Consider the following 24,923-nt stretch of genomic DNA (forward strand, 5'->3'; position numbering starts at 1 on the left):
TGTTTTAAAAAAGAAAGGTGCCCCATTCTGCAGTCTTATCTGAGTCATACTGAGAATGCAGATGCATTAAAATCAATGGGTGGTCCATATAATTCATGGAAGGGATCTCCAGCGTCCTCTTTGTTAGGCCTCATGCACTGCAAAATACTCTGACACCTTCCATGTGCACTTCACATGTTCCTCTCATCAGTAGAAAGGACTATTTCCCCTGTGAAGATGCTGGGGGGAAACTGAAGACTCGCTTGCCCATTAAGGACCCCCTCTAACAAAGTTACTGTGCAAAATTAACATTGCCTGTTATCCAAGGAACATGTCTAAGACTTACTGTGGATAGAGGGGGCAGGGTGAACTTGATGTATATCACAAGGGAGCGCTGCAAGGTCCATGGCTCATTCCGATGAACCTCACCATACTGACCTATTAAAAGCTGCACTGCAGTAAGAGAAGACAACCTTATATCCTCTTCTATGGAACCCTATATGCAACGAGGTATCTCCCAAGAAAGAGAACCATCTCTCCAGCGCCACCTATTGGAAATGGCTCTCTAGGAGTCAAGATCCGACTTTCCAACAAGACTTGGAATATTACAAGGGAATAGACAAGCCAGATATCCATCTTTAGGGAGCTGTGCTTGCCCCTCATCAGTATGAAGAAGGATTCTGGCTGGCACAGTGCCATGCTCCATGGGAAACATATATGCAAAGAGGTTTTCAAGAAGCCTTGGGATTTGACAGGCTTGGCTATATTCTTTTGTCAAAACACAAGGCTTGTTGTAAAGTTAGATTTTGACTTACAGGAAGCCACTTCCACAAGGTGGCGCTGGCGAGATTATTCTCTTTCTCCAGAGATAACTTCTTGCATATTTGTTTCCCATGGAGCATTTCCAATAAGCCTCCATACAGAACTGGTCTCTTCAAGGAGGTTCAGCACCTTGCCTAAGGGGACCCTAACAAAACATCAGTGTTCCGAGTTCTAAACTCAAGCAATCTCATCTGGTCCTTACAGGAATGGAGTAGGAGGTCTAACATGTGCCTAATGGCTCTGCATGGGTTGGAAGGCCTTACACAAGCAGCAGCGGCAAACATCAGACAGGTTGATGCGAGGACCAAGAATTGTTCAAAAAACAAAACAAAAACCCCCCACAAACTCCAGGGTTCAAGATGGGAAATCACGCTCCCACACCGATTTCCTGCAGACAACTGGGCTACTTTGAAACTGGCCTTAGGGTTCCTTCACACACAGCGGATGTTGTTGCAGAAAAGGTCTATGATCTATTCATCTGAATGAAGCTATTTAGGCGGAAAGCCCAAAAGGAACTGATCTTCCGTTGCAGAAAATCTTCTGCAAAAAATCTGCCGCGTGTGAAGACACCCTTAGACTAGCAACCTGGCGGTTCAATAGAGGTGAAAGGAGCAGTGGTCGCGCTTGCGCTCACTCGGCTGTTTCTCCTGCTATGTACTACAATGGACTTGGAAGACAATGGAGACACAAGTTTAAAAGGAAAGTTTGGAAAGAACTGTTTTTTAATGCATGATTTTAAAATGTTTAAAAAAAAAAGGTTTCCTGTAGGAAATCTCCGCTCTGAAGAGGTTGAGAAAGGGCGCAATCAGCAGAAGGGTTTACAGGGGGCGGCACATTTAAAAGGGGACCAAATTGGTGGTTGGTGGTGCACTGCTAATTCGGTCTTTACTGGACACAGCATCATCTTCTTTCACTTGCACTCCGCTCAGTAGGGCGTCCTCAGGCTTTACTTCATTCCTGTGGAGGAGGAGAGATAAAACTGTACACGCGGCTTACATACATCCTTAAAGGGAACCTGTCACCTCCCAAAACCATCCCAAACCGCCAGCAGTACCTGCGTGTAGCCAGCAGTGTGTTTCTGATGATGCCTTTCTTCCTCAAGGCAGATGTAGCACAAGTACTGAAAGCGTTGTTTTATCCCCTGCCCGGCGCGCTTCTCCATACATGCTTGAAGTCAAGGGGGCGGCGGCCTCCTTGCTTCAAGTTACAGTAACCGCGCCCCCTTCCCTGCCCCTTCGCGCAGGGCAGGGGATAAAACAACGTTTTCAGTACTTTTGCTGCATCTGCCTTCAGGAAGAAAGGCATCATCAGAAACACACTGCTGGCTACACGCAGGTACTGCTGGCGGCTTGGGATGGTTTTGGGAGGCGACAGGTGATCTTTAAGACCCCCGATCTCCAGTGGGTATAATTAAAGAGGCCACAGAGCTTTACGTTTGGTTTAGGCCCCATGCACACGGCCGTTGTTCACGACCGTGTGCGGGCCGTGGAACCGCGGCCTGGATCCCTCCTGAGAGCAGGAGCGCACGGCGTCACTGGTTGCTATGACGCCGTGCGCTCCCTGCTGCCGGCACAGTACAGTAATACACTGGTATAGATCATACCAGTGTATTACTGTATTGCGGCGGCAGCAGGGAGCGCACGGCGTCATAGCAACCAGTGACGCCATGCGCTCCTGCTCTCAGGAGGGATCCAGGCCGCGGTTCCACGGCCCGCACACGGCTGTGAAACACGGCCGTGTGCATGGGGCCTTATACTGTTGTCCTATGGCCATTTATGTGGCGGCAAAACATAAAATGTTACGACTTCCCATTTAAATGGGCCTCCATTTCCATAGTTTTACTATCTCTACTACTGAAACGAGATTTCTAAAGACCTCCTAATTATTTTCCTGCTAAAGTAGAAGTTAACTACAAATTCGGCACAGACCTAAAGGGACCCTCGACAGCTGATATTAGATCAATGTCTGCATAGATTGATTAGTAAAGCCTTATATCGGATCAGTGCTATCTGTAGCTTAGAAGAAAATCCTTAGCAGGCTGAAGAAAGCACAAATATATACAGTGACAGAGGGGGGACATCATGGACGCCCCCTTCCTCCTCATAAGCCAGGTATAAAAAGCAAATATTAGAGTGCCTGCCATGTAACACCACATCTCCCCTCTAGTGGCCACTGCAGGACACCTGCACTTTACTTTTGAGACATCCCCTTTAATTAAAGGAACAGTTTGGAAACAGCAGGAAATCTTAAAAAGATGATAGATCTTAAAAGGGGGCACACACATATATATCACTCATGTTAGGCAGCTGCTACTGTTTTCCATGTCATACCCTGTCTGACAGAAAGCAGTGCTCAGACTACACTTTATATAAGCAGAAGGGTGGGGGCGCTCCCTGTTCTACTGCGCTGGGTCTTGGCTCTCGGGGTGCCATGCTAGGACTTCAGACTATCTACTAATACTTATAAAACTGCCACGTGACTTGGACCTCGCCCTCACGTGGCACTCCAATCCGGGTGGCTCTTCAGCACGTGGAATTTGACGCTATCCCGTTTCTCAAAGAGCTTCCCGCACTGTTCACAGGAGAAGCTGTACTGGATCATGGAGTCGTGCTTCCTCATGTGCCAGTTCAGAGATGCCCGCTGCCTGCACTGGAAGCCACAAACCTCACACCTGAGGGCACAAAAAGAGGGGTGAGACAATTACAATGGAAGAGCAACTCCAACGGTAAAGATTTCTAGTACACTATGGGGGCCACTTATCAAATACCAGTCTCCGATATCATCCGCGCTGCCGGAGGACATGCATAAAAGGGGTTATCCCAGGAGTAATATAAAAAATGATAATCAGGCATCATATAGCACATGATAATCTCTTACTAAGGCCTCATGCACACGACCGGTTTCATTCCGTGTCCGTTGTTCAGTTTTTCGTGATTTTCTGCGGACCCATTGACTTTCAATGGGTCCGTTGTAAACTCAGCTAATGCACCGTTTGTCATCCGCCTCCGTGATCCGTGGTTCCAGTCCATCAAAAAAATATAACCTGTCTTATTTTTTTTCACGGAAAACGGTTTGCGGACCCATTCAAGTCAATGGGACTGTGAAAACACGCGGAGGCGCATAAGATTGTCATTCGCGTCCGTTTTTTTTCCTATCATTTGCATGGAAAACTTGACTTAGACTTTTTTTTTTTTACTTTCCTTCATGTCTGGAGATCCTCCAAAAATAAAGGAAGACACACGGAAACAAAAACGGATCACGGAACAACGGAACCCTATTTTGCGGAACGGAACACAACAACGGTCGTGTGCATGAGGCCTAACAAAGCTAGAACCAGCCCTGGACCTCACATGGATCCAGACATGCTCTGCTAGATTTCAAACGGTCAGCTTTGGGGGGCATGTCCTGTCTACTGCAGCTGGTGGCAGTTGAAGGGTGGACCTGAGCATGTGTTAAAGGGGTTTTAAATTTTTTTTTTTCAATACTTTAGTCATTTTTTAATGTCATTAAAAATGTAGTATAGCCACTACGGTATGCGTTAAATTGTATTTGTATAGCGCCACCTGCTGTATGTTCTTTTCCTTATTTATTGTCCATATCACTGACGTGGTCGCACATGCTCAGTTTAAATCTCTCTGGACCCATGTGAGGTACAGGGCCAATTCTTTGCTAGAGAGTGTCATTTACTATAGGATGTCTGAGCAGGACAGAGAATTTAGAAAAAGGGCAAACAGCAGGTGGCGCTATACAGATAGATTTCAGTGAATAACTCAGTGGCTCTGCTACATTTTTAATTACATGCAATTACAAATGTATTCAGACCCAGTTGCTGGTTTAGCAGAATATTTTTGGGGGACAACCCCTTTAATTTAGGACATTTAGACGCAGGCCTTGTCGAATATGAGGTGCCATCCCCTGCAGACCGTGTGTCTGACTGGAGAGCTGGAGCAGATTTCGGTCATCATTTACACAACTGAATTGTGTCAGGTCAGAGGGCTGCGGACAAACAGCACATGTCCCTATATTTACAAACCGTAGGCTTGTAGCTTTTTTTTTTTTTTTAACAGGGAGGGGGTTGTCATAATAAATAAAACTGAATGTTTCAAATCTCACAATCTCTGCCTACTGTCAATGAGTGGAAGCATTCCTTAGGTTCAGAGGCTGAAAATCTTCCTAACATAGCTGCAAAGATGATGCACTGTGAAGTAACCATGCATTAAAAGAACACGCTTGCTACCTCAGAGTATAACAATGCTTCCATTCACTTTCTGCAAACACAGAACTTGGGGGGTAGAGCTGGCATGTATTGAAGTCACAAAAAAGTAGCAAAATCTCAGCAGCACAGTGGGTGGCGCAGGAAAAGTGGAGTAGCATTTTTAGGCCTTGTGCACATGGCCGTTGGGTGGCCGTATTGCGGCCCGCAAATGGTGGGTCGGCAATCCACGGCCGCTGGCCGTATGCACCACGGATGCGGACCCATTCACTTGAGATGCGGAATGGAGTCACGGAACACCGGAAGCACTATGGAGTGCTTCCGTGGTGTTTTTTTCCCGTTGTTCCGCACCGCAAATAAATATGACATGTCATATTTTTTTACGGTGCGGACAGACCACATGCCCATTCAAGTTGAATGGGTCCGGCCCGCTGCACGGAACGGCCTGCCCGACGGTCGTGTGCTTGAGGCTCTAAACAGTTTAAAGAGGACCTTTCATGTGTGCCAGACATTATGAAATAAGCAGGGGGTTGTGAATGAAAAAGTAAACTAAAACAAGGAATTACCAAATTAAAAACAAAAGAAGGAAGGTATATGGAAGAATGATAAAGAACTAGCTGACTGCCTCAATGAATACTTCTGTTCAGTTTTTACAAAGGAAAATTAAGGGAAAGGACCTCAGTCAGGAAAGAAGACGAATGAATCTTTTGACGCATGTGTCTTTACAGAGGAAGAGGTTCTAGGTCGACTGTCTAAAACTAATACAAATAAGTCACAGGGGCCTGATGGGATACACCCAAAGCAATTAAAAGAGCTCAGCGGTGAACTAGCAAAACCATTAACAGATTTATTTAACCAATCATTAGCAACAGGAGTCGCCCCAGAAGATTGGAAATTAGCAAATGTTGTGCCCATTCACAGGAAAGGTAGTAGGTAGGAATCGGGCAACTATAGACCAGTAAGCCTGACATCAATAGTGGGGAAATTAATGGAAACCATACTTAAGGAGAGGATTGTGGAACATCTAAAATCCCATGGATTGAAAGATGAAAACCAGCATGGGTTTACTTCAGGGAGATCATGTCAAACTAATCTTATTGATTTTTTTGATTGGGTGACTAAAATAATAGATGGCGGAGGTGCAGTAGACATCGCTTATCTGGACTTTAGTAAGGCTTGATACTGTCCCACATAGAAGGCTTATCAATAAACTGCAGTCTTTGGGCTTGGACTCCCATATTGTTGAATGGATTAGGCAGTGGCTGAGGGACAGGCAACAGAGGGTTGTAGTCAATGGAGTATATTCAGACCAAGGTCTTGTTACCAGTGGGGTACCTCAGGGATCTGTTCTGGGACCCATATTGTTTAATATCTTTATCAGCGACATTGCAGAAGGCATCGATGGTAAGGTGTGTCTTTTTGCTGATGACACAAAGATTTGTAACAGGGTTGATGTTCCTGGAGGGATACACCAAATGGAAAAGGACTTAGGAAAACTAGAGGAATGGTCAAAAATCTGGCAACTAAAATTTTACGTTGATAAGTGCAAAATAATGCACCTGGGGCGTAAAAACCCAAGAGCAGAATATAAAATCAGTGATACAGTTCTAACCTCAGTATCTGAGGAAAGGGATTTAGGGGTCATTATTTCAGAAGACTTAAAGGTAGGCAGACAATGTCATAGAGCAGCAGGAAATGCTAGCAGAATGCTTGGGTGTATAGGGAGAGGCATTACCAGTACAAAGAGGGAGGCGCTCATGCCGCTCTACAGAGCACTAGTAAGACCTCATTTGGAGTATTGTGCTCAGTACTGGAGACCATATCTCCAGAAGGATATTGATACTTTGGAGAGAGTTCAGAGAAGAGCTACTAAACTAGTACATGGATTGCAGGATAAAACTTACCAGGAAAGATTAAAGGCCCTTAAGGCTACTTTCACACTAGCGTTCGGGCGGATCCGTTCTGAACGGATCCGCCCATAATAATGCAGACGGAGGCTCCGTTCAGAACGGATCCGTCTGCATTATATTAGCTAAAAAAAGCTAAGTGTGAAAATAGCCTGGGACGGATCCGTCCAGACTTTCAATGTAAAGTCAATGGGGGACGGATCCGCTTGAAGATTGAGCCACATTGTGGCATCTTCAAACGGATCCGTCCCCATTGACTTACATTGTAAGTCTGGACGGATCCGCATGCCTCCGCACGGCCAGGCGGACACCCGAACGCTGCAAGCAGCGTTCAGCTGTCCGCCTGTCCGTGCGGAGGCGAGCGGAGCGGAGGCTGAACGCCGCCAGACTGATGCAGTCTGAGCGGATCCGCCTCCATTCAGACTGCATCAGGGCTGGACGGCTGCGTTCGGGTCCGCTCGTGAGCTCCTTCAAACGGAGCTCACGAACGGAAACCCGAACGCTAGTGTGAAAGCAGCCTAACATGTATAGCTTGGAAGAAAGACGAGACAGAGGGGATATGATAGAAACTGCTAAATACATAAAGGGAATCAACAAGGTAAAAGAGGAGAGAATATTTAAAAGAAGAAAAACTGCTACAAGAGGACATAGTTTTAAATTAGAGGGGCAAAGGTTTAAAAGTAATATCAGGAAGTATTACTTTACTGAGAGAGTAGTGGATACATGGAATAGCCTTCCTGCAGAAGTGGTAGCTGCAAATACAGTGAGGAGTTTAAGCATGCATGGGATAGGCATAAGGCCTTCCTTCATATAAGATAGGGCCAGGGGCTATCCATAGTACTCAGTATATTGGGCAGACTAGATGGGCCAAATGGTTCTTATCTGCCGACACATTCTGTGTTTCTATGGTATGGAAATGAACATCATCGGTACAGGGAGGAGGAGACTGCCCCGTTTCTCAATGACGCTCTCCACTGTGATTGGACAGCGCTACAACCAGGGAGGAGACGCCCATTGAGAAACAGTACAGTCTCCTCCTCCCTGTACTGATGTTATTCATTAGCATACCAGGCAGTAAAAGTGAACGGGGGGCACAGTGGGCGAACGGAGCGGCGCCCAGACACACTAGTAAGCGATATTACATCCCTGCACTACCCCCTACTTATTTTATAATGTCTGGACCCATGAAAGGTCCTCTTTAAAGGGGTTGTCCGTTACGACAACATATCCCCCATTTACAAAATTGGGGATAAGCGTCTGATCGGTGGTGCTCTGCCATTTAAATGAAGCAGCGGTCATGCTCCATTCAGCCGGGGATAGTACAGCGCTTGTACTTTGCGATATCTGTCATCCCACAGAGCTGAATGGAGCGGCGGACATGCATGCATTCTCATACTTAGCAGTTGCACCTCCGCCGATCAGGCGCTCATGCCCTCTCCAGTGGATAGGGGATAAGGTGTAATGGGGGAACCTGCCAGCACATTGGCCATATGCAACTAATGAAAGCTTGCTGTAGGTCACACACAGTAAAATCATTGCTGCTTCTGTTAAAATTGTTAATTTAGGCATTTTATTGTAATCCACGGTTTCATGTGTAAATTTGGTTCATGGAGTCATCGGGGAGTCTTTTTACATTGTCCGAGTCCATGCCAGACCCCTCCCCCAATCTCACTGTGATTGACACCTCCCGTCAGCCATGTGTAAGCTAGCGCAGGTGGAGTAAGCGCTCTAATGCTCCCTTCTCTGAGGTATGCGCATGAGCTTACTGTGCATGTCATGGTGGGAGCACAATGAGACGGAGATGTGGCAGCGACACCGTGTAGGAAGACGCCCCGATGACTCCATGACCCAAATTTACACATCGAAAGGGACAAATTTGATTTACAACAAAATGCCTGAACTGACAGCTTTATCAGACACAGCGATGATTTTGCTGCGCTGTGACCTACATCATCTTTACCAGACAGGGATTAGAGGGGGTTCCCTACCGTAATCCCACCAGTGCTAACGGCAGGGACACCCTTCTAGGCTTTGTTCACACATGGCTTCTATGCTGTAGACTTTCCCTCAGCAAAGTGGACAGAGCTTTATCCACACAACGCAGAAAAAAATCTGCAACCGGGTCCGCACAGAACTTGTTGTGTGGAGTGGACCGACGCGCTGTGTGGCAGGTTATCTGCGGACCGCATGGCCGATTTTTTTATTTTCCATTGCAGAATTCAGCACCATTTGGTGTAGATTTTCCTGCAGATCCAGACCCGCAGGATTAGAACAACATGGCTGCTTCCTTCCAAAAACAGCAACACCCCTCTCCACAGTGTGCAGTATGGCAGCTCTGCAATACCAGACACAACCTGTGCGCAGAGGTCCGGAACAACCCCTTTTAAAAGGGGTTATCTGGGAAGCCACGGAAAAACTGCCACATCCGTGCTTGCATCGTCACCATTTGTACCATAAAATTATTGTCTACCTGGAACTGCTGCTTGTTACTCCATTCAACTTCACACACCCCTTTAATGTTTTGGTCCCACCCGCTGAAATGAACCCCCCAAATGTGGCTGCTCCAACATAGATTTAGTCACAGCAGAGGTGGTCGTGGTCCTTTCCGTCACACGGTGAAGTGGTTGTGTCGTCATGCCACAGGAGGAAACAACACGGGCAAATTCTGGAGCAGCAGGATTTCTGGCTCCCCCGATCACCCCTTTAATTGTATTGTACCGTAACCTACTGATGGCACACAGAACTGCCCCAGGTTGGATGCCGCATGTCTGAACTATACCAGAGGAGAAGAAAAATCTATAATTCCTTACTGCAGGGGGGTCTCCCCGGTGTGTGTTCTCCTGTGGACTTCCAAGTGACTTTTCCTTTTGAATGATTTGCCGCAGGTCTCGCAGATGAATTCTCGGACGCCTGCGGAGAGGAGAGGTATTAGACAGAGAACACCACCCGCTCTGGCATCTCTTACCCAGTGCCAGCACGTACCCGTGTGTATGATCATATGGCGGCGCAGGTGATTAGTCAGGTAGAACTTCTTCCCACAGCCGGCTTCAGGACACACTTTGGTTCTGCCTTTTCTGTGAATTAAATTCACGTGGTTCTAAGGAGAGAAAATCTGTGTCAGCCTTGGAACCAGCAGGAAAACGCCTTGAGGACCACAAGTATCTAATGCTCTTTGAATATGGCTGTTACAACTTTTGCTCGAATGCCGCTATATGAGGCTTTTTTCGTGCAAAATGGGTGGCATGTTTTGGCAAGTATAACTTTTTTTTTTAAAATGATGTTTTAATATATGCATATGAGCCTCTAGGAGCAACAGGGGCGTTACCATTACACTTCGAGGCGCGCTTCTCTCTCCAACTGGCGCTCCTTCTGCACTTGCACATGCAATAGGTCAGCCAGCTTCACAGGTACAAATCTGCTGACAGATGCCCTTTGAAAGTACACCAAAAAGTAATTCACTCCAGCCAGTTCCTGTCCCAGCCACACATCTCCCGACGGAGCCGCCCCGGACAGACATACAGCATAGTCACCAGAATCTCACAGGTCCTTGCGATAGAGATCCCTCAGTGAATCCCTCTACAGAAATAAACATGGCTATACCGATCACCAAGCCCGCTGGAGTCCCACAATTGGAATGGAAAACAAATTAGACACTGGTTGCAGTCTATATTAAAGGGGTACTCTGGCTTCATGGAACTGTTGAACTCCCCTCAGGACAGGTCATCAATATCAGATTAGAGGGGGTCTGATGACACCTCTGCTGATCAGCAGTTTGAAGCGGCTGCGGTGCTCATGTGAGCTGCACGCAGTCTTCATTGTAGCGGCGACGCAGTGTAATCTCGAGGAGAACGCAGCTCTAGCACTAGTGCCACGGCCCCTTCAAACCGCTGATCATCGGGGGTGCAGAGTCAGACCCTCACCATTCTGATACTGATTATGTATTCTGAGCACAGGTCATTAGTATTATGAAACCGGCGGACAACCCTTTTAAGCCCAACAGTACCTCTGTAGTTCCCAGGGGGCCAAACCAAAGGAAGCTATCCATGGTGCACCTACCTTCTCAAACTCATGAATTGCTCTCATCTTCCACATTAATTCATTTTCAATATAAATTCCTTTCTACCCAGGCTACTGTCATCCGGTCAATGCTGGGACATGTATAGCATCCTGGCTATATATGATGTGGTCATGCTCCGTATGTTTGTTTTTACGGATTATTTTTTAGACTACACTTTTCAGTCTCATAGTGAGGATTGTTAACTTGAATATTTTAACTCTAACGTATTGGCTTATATCAAGCAGTACCCAGGCAGAGGACAGGTCGCAGTGAACCCTGAGCCGTCTGTCCACACACAAGGTACAGCTTGGATCCACTTACGTTGTGAACATGTTATAGGGGTACATTTATGGGACGTCCACAAGACGTGTCACATGTCTGACTGGGGCGATTCTCAGATATCAGACAGGTAAATGAGAGTCAAGGGTGTGGAGTCAGCTGCAGTTCCCCAAATAGACAAGTTGTCAGGATAGCAGTGTGTTGGGAAACTTTGAAAGACATGCAGTGCTACCGCCCTTCATTCCAAGAATCTTTGGGGGTTTGGGGGTTCACAGACCCCCACCAGTTATATATCATCATAAGATAGGAATTTCCATTTCACATCCTGTATGACATAAGCTGGTAGCCGGTCACCCTTCTCCCTATGGTTGTAAATGTGATGACGTTGGGGTTCACTTACTTGTTTGCAAATAGTAATGCAAGAAAACTAAATGTCCCCGTAGCTGTGGCCCACAATCAATCAGTATAGAGGAGGTCTCAATACTATGGTGGAAGGTGCCAGGCCTAAAGACACCCATAACATAGGGAGGTCGATACATACCTGGAAGCTGTTGAGAGCAGTATAGACCCGAGGGCACCCCTCATATGGGCAGTGGAACACCTCCGGCACCCCATCAGCATCTATCACTGGAGCACGACGGTTCCTCTTTCTGTAAGGATACACAAAGCAGATGTTACAGAGGCTCCTCCCCTTTAAGAAAAATCTGATTAATAAAGCAGACTTCTCTGCTATATTCTGTCCCTCATGAACAGTCATGGGGGACGGAATGGTTATTTATCTCCCTAAGGGCCTGTGCACACGACTGTATGCCCTCCGTGTGGGGCCATAAGTCCTGGAGCGGCATTACTCGTGGCATGGGAGCACACAGCGTCATAGATTACAATGAGACTGTGCGCTTCAGGCGGCCCATGTCCCACACTCATGACAGTAGTCCCGCCGGCAGCCCGATGCAAACACTGTCATAGTAACCTATTATGATGTGTACTCCCGTGCACACGATCAATGCCGCTTCGGGACATATGGCCCCGCATGTCTCGGAGGGCAAACGGTCGCCGTAAGGGCGGCACTCTGTGATAATAGGAGAGCCCTCCATCCTGCACCTTCAGGTTTGACACCTGACAGCATCTTCAAAGAATGGTCAAAACGTGGATGGGGTGTGCACGACTGGACCCCTCTGTCCAAAGAGGACTTTCCAATATGTTTGGAGGAGTTCTCCTTTAAATAAATGCATTTCCCCAGCAGATGTAGCTCATTCCCATGGCACACTCACTTCTCCGGCACTTTGATGTGCAGCATATTATCCAGTTGGTACTTGCCAGTCTCTAGGATGACTGGTCCCATCGGTTCCTCCAGGGAAGCAGCCTCATCTTGATGGGAAGCTAGTATTACTCCCTGGGCTTGCTCCAACTCAGACTGCGCTGCTTTCAGGGTATAGAGCACATTGTCATCTAGGTGAAGAAAAAGAAAGACAAATTCACTACCCTACATACCGACAGTCACCGTGTGTTAAAAGGCTCGGACTGTCACATACAGTGCTTTCAGAAAGTCTTCAGACCCTTTCACTTTTTGTTATATTACCGCCTTGTGCTTAAATGAAAACATTTCAAGTTTCCCCCATCAATCTGCACCCAATCCACCATAATGAGAAAGTGTGAGCAGAAGGTTAGAAATCTTTACAGATTTATTGAATAGGAACAACTAAAACCTTCCATTGACATAAGTATTCACACCCTCTACTCAGGTCTTAGGTGAAGCTCCTTTGGCAGTGATTACAGCCTCCAGTCTTCTTGGGGATGAGGCCACAAGGTTTGCACACCTGGATTTGGGGATTTTCTGCCATTCTTCTCTGCAGATCCTCTCAGGGTGGATGAGGACCATCAGTGGACAGCCACGTTCAGGTGTCTCCAGGGATGTTCACCGGGTTCAAGGCTCTGGTTGGGCCACTCAAGGACATTCACAGAGTTATCTCTAAGCCGCTCCTGTGTTGTCTTGGCTGTGTGCTTAGTGTCATTGTCTTGTTGGAAGGTGAACCTTCAGCCCAGTCTGAGGTCCAGAGCTCTGTGGATCAGGTTTTCATTAAGAATATCTCTGTACGTTTCTCCATTCAGTTTTCCTTCAACCCTGACCAGTCTCCCCTGTCACCACAGCATGATGCTGCCACCACCATGCTTCACTGTAGGGGATGGTACTGGGCAGATGATGATCAGTTTTTTCCAGACATGACACTTAGAATTGAGGCCAAAAAGTTCAATCTTGGTTTCATCAGACCAGATACTTTTGTGTATCAAAGTCTGAGTCATTTAGGTGCTTTTTTCATGTGTCTTTTATTGAGGAGAGGCTTCTTTCTGGCCACCCTGCAATGCTGCATTTATGGTTGACCTGGAAGTTTCTCCGATGAATACACAAGATCTTCGGTGCTCAGCCAGAGTGACCATTGGGTTCTTGGTCACCTCTTACCAAGGCTCTCTTCCCCCTAATTAACATTTTCTTCCCTCAATAAGACGCACTTAGGTTTTAGAGAAGGAAAGTAAAAAATATATTTTAGCAGATCAGACAAAAATAAATAAAACAACTGACCACTCCTGCTCCAGACGGAGCTGCCACGTGGGCGATGCAGAGCTCCCTTTCTGCTTCTGCACTGCGATCTGACGTCGCACAGCATCAGGTTATAGTGCACACTTACCTGCATTACATCCTGATGCTGCTGAGGGCAGCACCTGGAGAAAACCAAGGAGGGGCGAGTACTGCCAGCGCTACACTCACTGCTCGCCTTTCCTACCGTACTTAGTGATTCCATAATGGAAGCTCTCGTTAGAATTTGCTTTATAAAACACAATGACATATTTACCCATAAAAAGTGTGTCTTCCGGAGCTACAAATACGCTACTTAGTCTGGTGGGGCGGCCAACTCTAGAAAGAGCCCTGGTTGTTCCAAGCTTCTTCCACTTAAGAATTATGGAGGCCACTGTGCTCTTGGGAACTTTCAGTGCAGCAGAAATGTTTTTGTCTCCTTCTCCAGATCTGAGCCTTCACACAATCCTGTCTCTGAGCTCTACAGGCAGTTCTTTCCTCCTCGTGGCTTGGCTTTCGCTCTGATATGTATTGTCAGCTGTGCGACCTTCTGGGTCTCTCCAAATCATGTCCAGTCAACTAAATTTACCACAGGTGACTCCAATCAAGGTGTAGAAACATCTCAGATGATCCAGAGAAACAGGAGGCCCCCAGAACTATATGTCAAGTGGCATAGCAAAGGGTCTGAATAATTATTTCCATACAAACTTTTAGTTTATCTTTTTAATACATTATTAGAATTTTCCAAACTTCTGTTTTCACTTTCTTATGATGGGGTATTGAGAGCAGATTTATGTGAAGGGCCTTGATTTTTTATTTTAGCACAAGAGCAACATAAAATAAAATGAAAAGTGAAAGGGTGTGAAGACTTTTCCACCGCATTGTATCTCACTTCTGGCCGTGCCCTTTCGGCTGCCGTCGGTGTGTGGGTCTGTGGGCTTGGGCCTCTGCCAACTAGATAGCTGACTGTAAAGTTTCGGAATCTCTTTGAGCTGAACACAGAGCCGAAATCTCCCAGCATCTCCTGTTTGTTCAGCCTCTTCTGGCGATTTGTATTACGGGAAGTGTCTCCCATGTTAGATGTCACTCAGCTATAATGACTGTAAAGGGGAAATGCCCCTCGCCTCAGTTACCTGTCAGGACCTCTTCACTGCTGTCGTCATCGTGCTCCCCGTGCTCGGTCTGGGAGAATTCCGTCACTGCTTCCAGTGTTGTACATGCCTCCTCATCTCCGCTGCCTCCGTCAACATCTAGCTGGATCCCTTCCGCTGCCAATGCCTCATATGCAGGCCCAGCAATGATAATGACCTGGGAGGGGCAGTTGGCAGCAGTTACCACCTGTCCCAGTGCTTCTTGCCCCATAGGGACACACATCACCGTCTCCTCTGTGCCCTGATCTTCTCCGTCTGTCATGCTCTCGGAGTACAGGGTGTGGACCTGCGTATCTGACTCCTGACAAATCTCAGTAACCTGGATCACTGGTGTCGGCCTGGAGGAGGAATCATCGGAGCTTACTTCCTCATCACACCCTGCGAAGAAAGATCCGAGATGGATAAATAACACAGCAAAACACAAAGTGGACACAATCTACTGCCCCATTCTTTACACTGCAGCTCTGCTTCAGTCAGTGAATAGAGAGAGGACTATAGCACATTATCAAAGCTCAGCTGCCACCACTAGGGGGTGATCTGATCTATATACCATATCAACGTCCTACCTTTATGATTTAGTGTCTTCAAAGGGCATCGAAGGTCTTGAAAGAAGTGGTGCCCGGCCTGGCACTGCCACACTGCTGTGGTATAGAGGAGGTGACTGGTATCGAGCTCGGAGAGGGTGGGCTCGTGAGGACAGTGGCTCTTGTGGTCATTATACCAGGTCATTAAGTTGAGCAGACTGTTCACACCGTGCTTCTGTCCTGCAAAGAAAATAGAGGCTGTGAGGGCTGGCGGGGTTTAATGACACCCCACCCTCCCCAATATCTAATAATCAACCCATAACAATTACGGGGGTTAGTGACTACACTACATAATGGCCTATAAGATATGCTGGGAGTTGTAGTTCTCCAATGCTAATCACGTACTTGTCCTGTGCGGTGGGTTCGGCTGAAGTTCACCATCAGATTTCCTGAAACACAAGAGATGGGTACAGAGTGTAAGTGGGGTCACTGGCAGTCCATCATATATACTGTTTTAGGCCTCATGCACATGGACGTTCCCTGCATTAGGGACCGCAATTTGTGGTCCCCAATGCACGTGCAGCAGCCGGGACGGATCGAGACCCATTTAACTTGAATGGGTCCGTGATCCATCCGCACTGCAAAGAAATAGAACAATGCTCCGGAGTGCGGACCCATTCAAGCGTTGGGTGTGCATTAGGCCTTATAGTAATTAATGGGGGTCCTACTGGGCAGATTTAGGGACACCTCATCACTGGTCGGTACACTGAACTATGTACATTACGCCTTAAAGGGAACCTGTCATCCACCTTATGGTGACCTCATCAGCTAAAGGTAAGTGGTTGCCGAGAACCAGCATCATAACTATTGCAGCCCAGGCCTGGAGAAGAGTCACATCTACCTGAGAAGAGTCCTGGTTATTATAATCTCCTGCTCTCTCACCATCTGCTGATGACTGTCAGTTCTCTCCTAGAGAGAAAAGGAGAAAACTAGGTAGAAGCCGGTCAGCCATCAGCGGGTGGGCAGGAGAGCAGGAAGTCATGAATAACCGGGACTCTTTTCAGGAGGCCGGGACTCTTTTCCAGGCCCAGTCTGCAATGATTGTGATGTTGGTTCTCGGCAACCACTTTATAACTTATAAATGACCGACCGCTGAAATCATCTCACCCGTCTGTACTTTATGCTGCCCATACTAATGGCAGAATAAAGTAATGACAGGTTCCCTTTAAATGGGCTGTCTGAGATCCCCAGGATCGGTCATCAATATCTGATCGGTGGGGGTCCGACACCTGGCACTCTGACTGATCAGCGCTATAAAGATACCGCGATGCTCCGGTGAGCGCTGCGGCCTCTTCCTAGGCCAGTGATGTCATGTTCATCGGTCACATGGCCTAAGCGCAGCTCAGTGCCACTCAAAGGAATGAGGCTGGGCTGCAATACCAAGCACAGCCACTATACAGCGCTGTGCCTAGTGAGCTGCAAGGAGGCCATAGCGCTCACCACAGCACCATTGAGGGGTGTCAGGAGGTGCCCTGTCCTGAGGATGGGTCATCAACACTAAACACCAAGGGGGAGTGTTATCAAACTGGTGTAAAGTAGAACTGGCTTAGCTGCCCATAGCAACCAATCAGATTCCACCTTTCATTTTCCAAAGGAGCTGTCAAACATGAAAGGAGGAATCTGATTGGTTGCTATGGGCAACTCATCTAGTTCTACTTTACACCAGTTTGATAAATGACCCCACAAGAGTTTTTCTGAAGAACAATATTGAAGGCCAATGATCAGGATAATAAGGGCTCATGCACACGGCCGTATGCGTTTTGCAGTGCGCATGACATCTGAATTGCATCCGTTTTTTTGCCGATCCGTTGTAACAATGCCTGGGCTTATCATCCAAACAGACAAGTATAGGACCTGTTCTATCTTTTTTTTTTGCAGAACGGCGACGTAGACATACAGGAAACTTTTTTTTTGTGGACCCATTGAAGTGAATGGTTCTGCATATGGGCTAAAAAAATCAGCCGTATGAAGAGGCTGAGCCTCTCACAGCGCCATACATTGTGTAGTGGCTGCACTTCGTACTGCAGCCTCTTCCAACAGCTGATCATCAGGGGTCCTGGGAGTCAGACCCCCACTGATCACATACTGATCTCCAATCCTATCTAGGAAATGTCCACAAGGTCCGGCACCCCCCTCCACTGAACCGCCTGCCACAGGTCCGGCGCCCCCCTCCACTGAACCGCCTGCCACAGGTCCGGCGCCCTCCTCCACTGAACCGCCTGCCACAGGTCCGGCGCCCTCCTCCACTGAACCGCCTGCCACAGGTCCGGCGCCCTCCTCCACTGAGCCGCCTGCCACAGGTGCGGCGCCCTCCTCCACTGAGCCGCCTGCCACAGGTCCGGCGCCCTCCTCCACTGAACCGCCTGCCACAGGTCCGGCGCCCTCCTCCACTGAGCCGCCTGCCACAGGTCCGGCGCCCTCCTCCACTGAGCCGCCTGCCACAGGTGCGGCGCCCCCCTCCACTGAGCCGCCTGCCACAGGTCTGGCGCCCCCCTCCACTGAGCCGCCTGCCACAGGTCTGGCGCCCCCCTCCACTGAACCGCCTGCCACAGGTCTGGCGCCCCCCTCCACTGAACTGCCACAGGTCTAGCGCCCCCCTCCACTGAACTGCCACAGGTCTAGCGCCCCCCTCCACTGAACTGCCACAGGGCCGGCGCCCTCCTCCACTGAACTGCCACAGGGCTGGCGCCCCCCTCCACTGAACTGCCACAGGTCTGGCGCCCCCAAAGGACTGACATGTGTGACCCCAGTGCATCAGCAGTCACATCTAGTGCCACCACTCAAAGGACGGCAGCCCAAGGCCTGACCCTCCGGCAGACCCAGCATCCCCTAAGGGACCACTCTCCTGGAATCCCTTAAAGGGCAGCTGCTCCCACAGTACCCCCACCTAAGAGCTGACACTCCAGCATCCCCTATAAAAGGGCACGCCCACGCATCAGACGCCCCCTAATGGACCAGCCCTATAAATAGATCTTTGATGGATGGTGGATTATTGATATTTCACACACAGAGGGCGACACAATTAAACACAGGGAACATAACCCCTATCATCCACCCAGGACAGTCTGCAAGCTGATGCTCTGCAACTACAACCCCCCAGCATCTCCTGGCGGCCTAATCCTGCAGTCAGGTCCATGCTGGGAGTCGTAGCTTGACACGACCTCCGGGGAGATAACGGGCAGTCTTACCCTTGGCAGCTCGTCTCTAGGGCCAGCAGATGGGCAGCCAGGCGGGCATCGCTCCAGGCCTCCCCGCCGCTGTCCCCTCCGCCTCGGTCCCTCCTCAGCACCCAGGCTCCGTGCGCCTCTCCCAGGTACACCCTCCGGCAGTCGTACTTCTTCCGGGACTCCAGCCGCCGCTTCACCCGGTCCGTATCATTCAGCCTCGGCCTCCCCCGCACCTTCCTCCCGTAGTCGTCATCTTCTTCTTCCTCCGAGCCGGGAGTCTCGATCACAGGCGCCGCCATCTTCCTTCTGCTGACGTCACCGCGGAGCTTTAATAAACTTTACTGGCAGGGACAGCGCCGCTCAGCGCGCACACAGCGAGGGGGGCGGGGCCTGTTGTCCGGGAGACGCGCAGCACAGCGCCCATTGAGTCCTATGAGTTAGAGGGATGAATGCCTGGACTTTTACATGGATTTATTAATTAATTACATATTTATTTATTTTTTTGGGGGGTGTACATATAGATTTGGCATATACCTTGTGAACAACTCCCATCATGTGCCCCATACGTACACTGGAGACGATTGTGACAGACCCTCAGCTGTGAGGTACATGGGCGCATACACGACTAATTGACCCAATTCCGTCCCTTCCACTTACGATTTATCTCCATGTTGAATCTGTCCGTTTTTTCCCCATCTGTACGGCTTTCACGACTTAAACGCCAAACAAAAACCTATAAGAATGTGCGCCCAGCGTTTCCTAGCAACCGTCCGCTACAAGAACCGCACACAGACGGCGTGCGTGCATCTTTTCCACGGACCATTGACTTGAATGGGTGAGTTTAGCGTGGAAATTAGACCAGAATAGAGAGCGCTGCGAGACGATGGCCATCAAGTGAATGGGCCTGCGCTGCAATACCAAGCGTGGCCGCCATATGGTGCTCAGTGGCCCAATGTTAAAGGTGGTCCAGATTATCAGAAGGCGGAGCCAGCTATACCACAGTGCAGCACAATATACCGCCCCCGCAGAACCACATACCACAGTGCAGCACAATATACTGCCCCCGCAGAACCACATACCACAGTGCAGCACAATATACCGCCCCCGCAGAACCACATACCACAGTGCAGCACAATATACCACCCCCGCAGAACCACATACCACAGTGCAGCACAATATACCACCCCCGCAGAACCACATATCACAGTGCAGCACAATATACCACCCCCGCAGAACCACATGCCACAGTGCAGCACAATATACCACCCCTGCAGAACCACATATCACAGTGCAGCACAATATACCACCCCTGCAGAACCACATGCCACAGTGCAGCACAATATACCACCCCGCAGAACCACATGCCACAGTGCAGCACAATATACCACCCCCGCAGAACCACATACCACAGTGCAGCACAATATACCACCCCCGCAGAACCACAGTGCAGCACAATATACTGCCCCCGCAGAACCACATACCACAGTGCAGCACAATATACCGCCCCGCAGAACCACAGTGCAGCACAATATACCGCCCCCGCAGAACCACATACCACAGTGCAGCACAATATACCACCCCCGCAGAACCACAGTGCAGCACAATATACTGCCCCCGCAGAACCACAGTGCAGCACAATATACCGCCCCCGCAGAACCACATACCACAGTGCAGCACAATATACTGCCCCCGCAGAACCACATACCACAGTGCAGCACAATATACCGCCCCCGCAGAACCACAGTGCAGCACAATATACTGCCCCCGCAGAACCACAGTGCAGCACAATATACTGCCCCTGCAGAACCACAGTGCAGCACAATATACTGCCCCGCAGAACCACAGTGCAGCACAATATACTGCCCCCGCAGAACCACAGTGCAGCACAATATATCGCCCCCGCAGAACCACATACCACAGTGCAGCACAATATACCACCCCCGCAGAACCACATACCACAGTGCAGCACAATATACCGCCCCGCAGAACCACAGTGCAGCACAATATACTGCCCCCGCAGAACCACATACCACAGTGCAGCACAATATACCGCCCCCGCAGAACCACAGTGCAGCACAATATACTGCCCCCGCAGAACCACAGTGCAGCACAATATACTGCCCCCGCAGAACCACATACCACAGTGCAGTACAATATACTGCCCCCGCAGAACCAAATACCACAGTGCAGCACAATATACCGCCCCCGCAGAACCACAGTGCAGCACAATATACTGCCCCGCAGAACCACATACCACAGTGCAGCACAATATACCACCCCCGCAGAACCACATACCACAGTGCAGCACAATATACCGCCCCGCAGAACCACAGTGCAGCACAATATACTGCCCCGCAGAACCACAGTGCAGCACAATATACTGCCCCCGCAGAACCACATACCACAGTGCAGCACAATATACCGCCCCCGCAGAACCACAGTGCAGCACAATATACTGCCCCCGCAGAACCACAGTGCAGCACAATATACCGCCCCCGCAGAACCACATACCACAGTGCAGCACAATATACTGCCCCCGCAGAACCACATACCACAGTGCAGCACAATATACCGCCCCGCAGAACCACAGTGCAGCACAATATACTGCCCCGCAGAACCACAGTGCAGCACAATATACTGCCCCCGCAGAACCACATACCACAGTGCAGCACAATATACCGCCCCCGCAGAACCACAGTGCAGCACAATATACTGCCCCCGCAGAACCACAGTGCAGCACAATATACTGCCCCCGCAGAACCACAGTGCAGCACAATATACTGCCCCGCAGAACCACAGTGCAGCACAATATACTGCCCCGCAGAACCACAGTGCAGCACAATATACTGCCCCCGCAGAACCACAGTGCAGCACAATATACCGCCCCCGCAGAACCACATACCACAAAGCAGCACAATATACCGCCCCCGCAGAACCACAGTGCAGCACAATATACTGCCCCCGCAGAACCACAGTGCAGCACAATATACTGCCCCCGCAGAACCACATACCACAGAGCAGCACAATATACTGCCCCCGCAGAACCACATACCACAGAGCAGCACAATATACCGCCCCCGCAGAACCACATACCACAGAGCAGCACAATATACCGCCCCCGCAGAACCACATACCACAGTGCAGCACAATATAATGCCCCCGCAGAACCACATACCACAGTGCAGCACAATATACTGCCCCAGCAGAACCAAATACCACAGTGCAGCACAATATACTGCCCCTGCAGAACCACATACCACAGTGCAGCACAATATACTGCCCCAGCAGAACCACATACCAGTGCAGCACAATATACTGCCCCAGCAGAACCACATACCTCAGTGCAGCACAATATACTGCCCCAGCAGAACCACATACTGCCCCCGCAGAACCACATACCACAGTGCAGCACAATATACTGCCCCCGCAGAACCACATACCACAGTGCAGCACAATATACTGCCCCCGCAGAACCACATACCACAGTGCAGCACAATATACTGCCTCCGCAGAACCACATACCACAGTGCAGCACAATATACTGCCCCCGCAGAACCACATACCACAGTGCAGCACAATATACTGTAGCCCCCGCAGAACCAAATACCACAGTGCAGCACAATATACTGTAGCCCCCGCAGAACCACATACCACAGTGCAGCACAATATACTGCCCCCGCAGAACCACATACCACAGTGCAGCACAATATACTGCCCCCGCAGAACCACATACCACAGTGCAGCACAATATACTGCCCCCGCAGAACCACATACCACAGTGCAGCACAATATACTGCCCCCGTAGAACCACATACCACAGTGCAGCACAATATACTGCCCCCGCAGAACCACATACCACAGTGCAGCACAATATACTGCCCCCGCAGAACCACATACCACAGTGCAGCACAATATACTGCCCCCGCAGAACCACATACCACAGTGCAGCACAATATACTGCCCCTGCAGAACCACATACCACAGTGCAGCACAATATACCGCCCCAGCAGAACCACAGTACAGCACAATATACTGCCCCCACAGAACCATATACCACAGTGCAGCACAATATACTGCCCCTGCAGAACCACATACCACAGTGCAGCACAATATACTGCCCCCACAGAACCACATACCACAGTGCAGCACAATATACTGCCCCCGCAGAACCACATACCACAGTGCAGCACAATATACTGCCCCCGCAGAACCACATACCACAGTGCAGCACAATATACTGCCCCCGCAGAACCACATACCACAGTGCAGCACAATATACTGCCCCCGCAGAACCAAATACTACAGTGCAGCACAATATACTGCCCCCGCAGAACCACATACCACAGTGCAGCACAATATACTGCCCCCGCAGAACCACATACCACAGTGCAGCACAATATACTGAAGCCCCAGCAGAACCACATACCACAGTGCAGCACAATATACTGTAGCCCCAGCAGAACCACATACCACAGTGCAGCACAATATACTGTAGCCCCAGCAGAACCACATACCACAGTGCAGCACAATATACAGCCCCACCAGAACCAAATACCATAGTGCAGCACAATATACTGCCCCTGCAGAACCAAATACCACAGTGCAGCACAATATACTGCCCCTGCAGAACCAAATACCACAGTGCAGCACAATATACTGCCCCTGCAGAACCAAATACTACAGTGCAGCACAATATACTGCCCCACCAGAACCAAATACCACAGTGCAGGACAATATACCGCCCCAGCAGAACCAAATACTACAGTGCAGCACAATATACTGCCCCTGCAGAACCACATACCACAGTGCAGCACAATATACTGCCACCTGCACCACAGTATGAAACTATATCATCGTCCTGAGGATGACAATACAGTTGAGTTCAGGAGGACACCTGCGGCCCTTGGTCAGATGTATAAGTGCCTGATGCTCCTACATTAATTAATGCCGAGAACATCAGATCTTTATGTACCTGGCTCTCGGCCAAAAGCAAGGTGGCTACCTGGGCATCGGCCCACCAGGAAATTTCCCTGTAGGGTCTATGGCCAGTCCACCCATTGCTCGGCCCCACTGCGATCCTTTGCCGACCTACACCCGCTTTGTGCCATTCTGGATACCCTGGTACCATCCATCACTGACTGGGAAGTAGAGTCTCCTCCATCCAGGATCTGGCTCCCGGTCAGGCAGGGACTCTATCTGACACCTCCGGTTGTACCCGACTACTACCTCTCTCTCCACCCAGATATGCACTTGCTATTTGCAGTCTCCCCCCCCCCCCCCTTTTTATTAGATAGCTAATACTTGCATATCTCCCAGCCTCCATGCTGTTGGCCTATAAAGTGAATGCACATAAAACTGAAGTCTTACCTCTCAACGTCTGCCCTGATTCCATTAGGAACCTCCCTTATCAGTGGAAAACAGACTCACTCCACTAGCTGGGGGTCAATATAGCCCCTCGATTCGCAGATGTATACAAACGCAACTTCCCCTTGGTTTATCTGTAACAGCCTCCCCCAGCTGAAGTCGGGGAAGCTGTTATATGCCAGTGATAGCCTGGAGCCTGCTTAAGGCACTGGTATATTCCAATACAGGCCTGTAGATGGCAGCACTGCATTGAAATATAGTAAATCCTCATTCACACATCAGTGATTTCCATCAGTGATTGCGAGCCAAAACCAGGACTGGAGCCTCCGCAGACATAAAGTATAACGGAAAGATCCGCACCTGTTCTGTGTTTAGAACCGTACCTGGTTTTGGCTCATAATAACTTATGGAAATCACAGACTGAACACTGACGTGTGAATGAGGCATAAATGCTGTGTTCTGAGACGGATAAATATCCATCACAGAGTCCAATTTGCAATCTAACAACTGCTTGTAATACCCAGGGTGACTTAAAAAAAAAAGAAGAAAAAAAAAAAGTTAAGTCTCGAAAAAAAAGTTCAAATAATCCCCCCCATGCCCCAAAATATATAAAAAAACATCATAGGCATTGTCATGTCTATTAAAATATAAAAATATTTATCCCATACAGCGAATGGCATAACTAAACCATATTTTAGTCACTGCTCCCCCCCCAAAAAAAAAAAAAAATAAAACGTTTTTTAAAAAGTCACTGCACCCCCCATATAAATTGTCAGGTCCTCTAAGGGTTAATGTTTTCTTTGTGCGCCTCAGCAGGTATTACCTATA

General features: G+C 49.0%; 1 protein-coding gene across 1 annotated transcript; it reads right to left on the reverse strand.

Moving 5' to 3' along the window:
* Nucleotides 1-1,505: 1,505 nt before the first annotated feature.
* Nucleotides 1,506-19,061, reverse strand: ZNF653 (zinc finger protein 653). Its single transcript, XM_044278971.1, has 10 exons — nt 18,753-19,061; nt 15,910-15,953; nt 15,547-15,744; nt 14,963-15,358; nt 12,529-12,706; nt 11,799-11,907; nt 9,904-10,018; nt 9,732-9,831; nt 3,299-3,472; nt 1,506-1,758 (listed from the first exon to the last, which is right to left on the reverse strand). Exons 1-10 carry the CDS (start codon nt 19,028-19,030, stop codon nt 1,638-1,640), a joined length of 1,713 nt encoding a protein of 570 aa, XP_044134906.1. The 5' UTR covers nt 19,031-19,061; the 3' UTR covers nt 1,506-1,637.
* Nucleotides 19,062-24,923: the final 5,862 nt, after the last annotated feature.

The sequence above is a fragment of the Bufo gargarizans genome, chromosome 2 (genome assembly GCF_014858855.1).
Source record: "Bufo gargarizans isolate SCDJY-AF-19 chromosome 2, ASM1485885v1, whole genome shotgun sequence".
Taxonomy (NCBI): Eukaryota; Metazoa; Chordata; class Amphibia; order Anura; family Bufonidae; genus Bufo; species Bufo gargarizans.

Excerpts from the sequence above, each read along its gene's own strand:
- ZNF653 (XM_044278971.1), bottom strand. The coding sequence starts at position 19,030 with ATGGCGGCGCCTGTGATCGAGACTCCCGGCTCGGAGGAAGAAGAAGAT. Across the intron at positions 15,745-15,909 it reads GAACCCACCGCACAGGACAA|GACAGAAGCACGGTGTGAAC; the intron begins GTACGTGATTAG and ends TTTTCTTTGCAG. Across the intron at positions 11,908-12,528 it reads CACATCAAAGTGCCGGAGAA|AAAGAGGAACCGTCGTGCTC; the intron begins GTGAGTGTGCCA and ends GTATCCTTACAG.